This window comes from Parasteatoda tepidariorum, chromosome 1, assembly GCF_043381705.1.
Source record: "Parasteatoda tepidariorum isolate YZ-2023 chromosome 1, CAS_Ptep_4.0, whole genome shotgun sequence".
NCBI lineage: Eukaryota > Metazoa > Arthropoda > Arachnida > Araneae > Theridiidae > Parasteatoda > Parasteatoda tepidariorum.
The window spans coordinates 64,271,149-64,276,774 of record NC_092204.1 but is presented as its reverse complement, the minus strand read 5'-3'; the positions used below and the strand labels follow the sequence as shown (position 1 = coordinate 64,276,774).

At 34.0% G+C, this 5,626-nt stretch overlaps 1 protein-coding gene across 1 annotated transcript in view; it reads left to right on the top strand.

Moving 5' to 3' along the window:
- Window positions 1-5,002: 5,002 nt before the first annotated feature.
- Window positions 5,003-5,626, top strand: part of LOC107436106 (paternally-expressed gene 3 protein-like) — an 11,396-nt gene continuing 10,772 nt past the window's right edge. Inside the window, exon 1 of the mRNA XM_071185589.1 lies at window positions 5,003-5,074. Coding sequence (XP_071041690.1) covers window positions 5,003-5,074 — 72 coding nt within the window. The remainder of the gene's footprint in view (window positions 5,075-5,626) is intronic.

Sequence of the window (5,626 nt, the reverse complement as noted above, 5' to 3'; positions counted from 1 at the left end):
AATAGCCGTGAATATATTATTTCAAAATACAAATTTATTTCGTTTAAACTTTTTTCCACAAATGTATTACGTTTAAATCCAAACGTTAGTGCAAAATTTATAGCTAAGGAATTAGTAAAAATGGTTCTATTTCTACACTGTATTGTTAACCTGCTTATTAACGACTACTTTGTTAATGGGGTATCAACTGAAAAATACACTTTAAAAATGAAAGATAATATTTATGAAGAGGGTGTTTATAAAGAAGTTACTTTGTCCAATCGAATCCATTGTGCTGCATACTGCATGAAGGATGATGAGTGCAAAGGATTTGGATTTAAAGGGAAGTCTGGATGCTCTTTATTAAACACATACATGAGTGAAAACTTTTGTAGTGAATTCGCGTGCTCAGAGCAGAAAGGAATTAAAATATACATGGTAAGTCAAGTTAAACTGTTTTAAATTTTCATCACCCATTTGATTTCACTTAATGTTTAATAGTAATCTTATATTATTTTCTACAGAAAAAAAAATATATCCAAGAGAAATGAGGGTTAAATGTTTCGGAGAGTTGAGCTGCAAATATACTCTATTTTTGGTTATAGGGCGAGATAGCTATTATTTTGTGTCCCCCTTTTCTGTTGTTGCTTTATTTTATTTTATAACCGTCTTCGAACAGCCGACCCAATTTTGGGTTTACGACTACTAATGTTCAACTCCGTAGCCTTGTAATTTTGAACCCAATCCAGAAGACAAGGAAACTCCTGGATCAGTACCCCCATAGGTTTTGATTTGCTATGGGAACATTGAGGACTTTGTGACCCGACAGATTTAACGTGCACCAACCACCATTTACGACACGAGGAGTCTTCGACCAGCGGGGATCTAACCCACGACCTCTTGGACATGGGCTCAGTGCCCTACCAACCAGGCTACCCTTTTCTGCTGTTGTCTTAAGCCACTTGTCAATACTGACAAGCTTATTTTAATTCAGAAGGGTACACAACTTTTTGTTTTTTATTGTCGAAATAAATGGCCAAGAATTCGACTTCTGCCACACACATACGGCACAGCCCGTTTTAAAGGGAGGACACATTCAGACACCGTCCATAAGCAGATCGTAACTTTGACCTGAAAAAGAGCACGATCAATCTCCAATCCAGTACCCAGGGGTATTGATTTGTTATGGGAACTTGGAGGACTTTGTGATCCCGATAGATTTAGCATGCACCAGACACCATTTTCGGCCGGCGGGGATTGAACTCATGACCCCTTGGACATGACACGACCCCAACACCCTACCAACCAGGCTATACCGACCTCTGTTGTACCTAATGACACTTGGATAAGCCCAGCTAGCCAGCCATTGGCCTTTTGGAAATACAGTCAGGAAGGTGCGACTTTCATTTGACTAGAGAGCATCGCAAGGATGAAAGTACGTCTTAGCTCAAAACCCCACTGATAAAAAAGCAGCACCACTCATTCGTGAGAGGCCTCTTCCTCAATTTAGACATAGATCTGAAGGAGAAGGAAATTTTCTTCAAATCCCTGTACATATAGTGCTTCTTAGCAACCAACTACAGGCCTTTCGATCCACAGATTTTATGAGTATGTATATCGTAGGTACTCGGTGGGTCTTAGTGGAGTCGAAGATTGACCCCTGGTCTTTCTGGACCTGAATCTGATTCTTTAGCCATTCGGTTACCACAGCTCTTCTTCCTTTTCTTCAAATAAGAAACCACTAAGCACAGCATAGTTAAAAAGAAAAAATTCTTAACAACTACTAAACACAATTTGAAATTAAAACAAAAAAATCTATGCAATTAATATTAAATTGTAAATTATTAATTTTAATATATGCAAAGCAATCACAATATAAAAACCTGATAGATTTGCGTAAAAATTTTGTATTTCCCTTACAGACATTAGGCCATAAGTTTACGCAATACCTTGGGAGGTTATGCGGAGAGACGAGGGGGTCACAAGATGTACTCTATCCCTAATTTCCACATTTTTTTTCCTGTTATGATTTAATAAGTATCTATGTTATTCTAAGTACGAAAACAGCGAGACCCGTAACCTTTTAGCCTCGCCTTTCATCAACTTAATTTTTTAATGTATTTTCTGAAGTTATAAAAATAAATAAATAAAGAAAATCAAATACGAGTATACATCATTCGGCGCATTAATGAATGCGATAGACTGTCTCAAGTCTTCTAATACGGCGATTCGAATGTAGGGAGCAGTAATAAATGCGCACCACACATTTTTCAAATTAGAATTTCACTGTTTTTGCATTAACCTTTCCTATTAATTCGTGTGTAGTAACAGGTAGTAATACATATGGGTCATTCTCACAAAAACAGTCATTTTCATGTCCCCAGTATATTTTATGTTTGTTTTACAACTTACGAAAAAAAATTTTCAGGGAAAGTGTCCTTCAGAATGCAAGCTAACAAAAGAATAAAAATAAAATTATCAATTTTTATTTTTTATTTATTTTAGGTAATTAAAATATACCAATATGTCATTCCCTCACTTGTCCCCACTGCTGATTTAAAAAAAGAAAAAAATTGTTTCTGAAATAAAAATTTTTTTTTTACAAATTCGTGTTTTTTATTTCAGAATACTGAAATATAGAATTCAGAAAATCAATTTTAAATTTAATTTCTGATAAAAATATTAACACAGCACTATTTTAAACTTTGTCCCCAGTGTTTCGCGTCATTCCCTCACAACAATGTTCTTATCACCTGCAATCTTCTTAGAATAAAAATATTTTAATAAAAACTTCAGAAGTTAACAACTGGCATCATAGAACAAAATTGCAGTATGTTTCCATCTTCAACTTAAAGAAGCTTTGCTGTGGAATAAATTTGAATGAATCAAACCAGGTAAAATTTTTTACATTTGTCATTCCCTCATGTCATTTTTTAGAGTAAAATAAAATACAACTTCATCGAGAAAGTGGATAATTATATGTTGCTTTCTTGTATGAATATAATTGTATGTGATTGACTTCAGAAATTAATTAGGCCTAACTGTTATTTTTAAATTTTATTGAATTCGTCATTCCCTCACTAGTGTATAAAGTGAGGGAATGACGCTGAAGTGAGGGAATGATTCAAGATGAGTATATTATTAAATTTTTTTTTGTTCAATCGTGCCAGCCAATTTTATTTCCCAAACCTGTAAAAACTATTAAATATATAAGACTAAATTATAATAAATATTAGATATACTTAGTATGTTATCATTTTCAAACTTTAGGTAGATGTAACTTAGATAAAAACATGTATTAAAATAAAATATCATTCCCTCACTATTAGTGTCATTCCCTCACTTTTTAAATAGTGAAAATAATTAATTTACTTATTAATTAATTTGAAAAATAAATTAAAAAATTAATAAATTAATTTATTAAATTAATTAATTTATTTATTAAATTAATTAATTAATTAATAATTATTATAAATTAATTAATTATAAATTAATTATTTAAAAAATTGATTAATTTAAATATTAAGTATAATTTATAGGATATATACTTTCTTTATAATGCCATTACATATTTCTATTAATATAAAAAGTTTCAGAGCTTTTTATTCACTTTACTTTTTCGGGATTTTATGAACTGAAAAATGACACTTTTCGTGAGAATGACCCATATACACCCCACAATTTTTAAAATATTTTTTTCCGCTTTTTTATTCCCCTTTTCCATTAATTCGGGTGGAGTAGTAGGTAGTACTCATCACTCATTTTTCAGATTAGGTTAAACTTTTTTGTATTTATATGCACATTTTCTAGTAATTCGGGTTCAGTAGCTGGTAGTTATACATAGAGGAAAAGGTGTAAATATGGGCACCCTCTTTTGTTTTTTTGATAAAGTTAATATCATATTGAAAATTTCTAGATATTTATCTTTCATTAACAACTATAACAAGTTTCCTAAATACAAGAAGGCAAAACAATGATTAACATCAATTATTTCATTTCAAAAACGACGATTTTCAAAAATCTTTTAAAAAAGCCCCAGAAAAAATGGGGTGTAAATATGGGCCCTCTTCAAAAAAGTCACCAAAAATAGTTTAAAAACAGGATAAAACAATGCAAAATGGTAGAGAATTTATTTATTGCAAGAAAAAAATCATTTACAGAAATCGCAAACATAACTGGCTCTTTCAGCCCCGGCACAGTGCCCACATTTGGCACATAACACATCTCACCAACACCTCTCCTCGAGTGTCTTCAGAGAACTTTCCATCACAAAAACTGCAAGTTGCATCGCTTGAGTCTGCTTTATCCCCACCGCTGACATTTATTAGATTGGATTTATTAGATTGGTATCATCATCGCTGTAGATAAGGGGAGGGTCATCGAGTCTGATGAGTCCGATGATGAATCGTATCGTTGCGTGGGCCGAATTTTCTTTTTTTGAAGGCCTTTCGTCTTCCCACCCTGTCCCTGGCCGGTCTCTTACCCCGGGAAAACTCAAGGACGTCTTCTTGAGAGCACTTTTGTCAAGCGTCTTGGTCAACTGATCCTTGTATGGTAATCCGGTGATGTGGCTTGCTGCTTTGCGTCCACGAATAGTGGTTCTCTTCTTAATGTTGGGAGCAGGAGATATGTCGAACGGAGAAATTGCACTTGAAGTTCCCGGGGAACATTGAGGTATTTCAGCTGCCTTATCAATTGGCATAACCAGAGCCTGTTATGCTTAACTCCACTAAAAAAAGTTGGTGTAATTATGGGCACCCTTTAAATGGGGGCCCATATTTGCACCAATCCCACCTAAGAAGGATGGCCACTATCATATGTAACCTAAAAGCGTGCGTGACTAAAGGTGTGCTTCAAAAAAAAGCTTAAGATCTCCGCTTTCCGGATATCACAGTGTAATTATTTTTAACTAAACATAAGTACATGAAAAGAAAACGATTTCACATACCTCTCAAAAGTTTGCAGTCCAGAATAAACACCAATTTGCACAATAACTCACGTTGCATCCACACTACTTGAAAGAATGGTTCCAACTGCTCTGTACAATCTTATATTAGCAACTGGCGCCATATACAGTCCTTGCCGCCAGTCTTCAGTACCTCCCATATCTACTAGGGAGGGGTGCCCATATTTACACCTGTGCCCATTTTTACACCTTCTCCTCTACACACCTCACATTTTTTAAAATTATTTGAAAGGTTTCAGTATTTACATTAATATTTTCTATTCCTAATTAGAATTAAAGATTAAAAATGAGTTACTAGATCTTTCCCAGAAAGCATGTAACCTTACTGCAATCTTGTGTCTGAACTATCTTTTTGTTGTCACGAAATAAAGCAAAAATTCTTTTTTTTTTCAATAAAGCAATAATATATTCAATATATTCAAACCTTTCATCCTAAAAGAATTAAAAATTACTAGGAGGCTTCGCCCCCTGCTCGCCAACTCCCGGAACTGCTTTCGCAGTTCATTTCGGATTGCTTCGCAATCCGATGCTCGCTTTGCTCGCTCATTGGATACGTTCTTAACGTCTAGCTTTTGTATACTTTTTTGAACACTGAAGTTCCGAAAACTTTTCACTGTAGAAAATTCTAAACCTGTGCATTTCAATATTAATTTGAAATTGCAAACAGTTCACATATTTTTC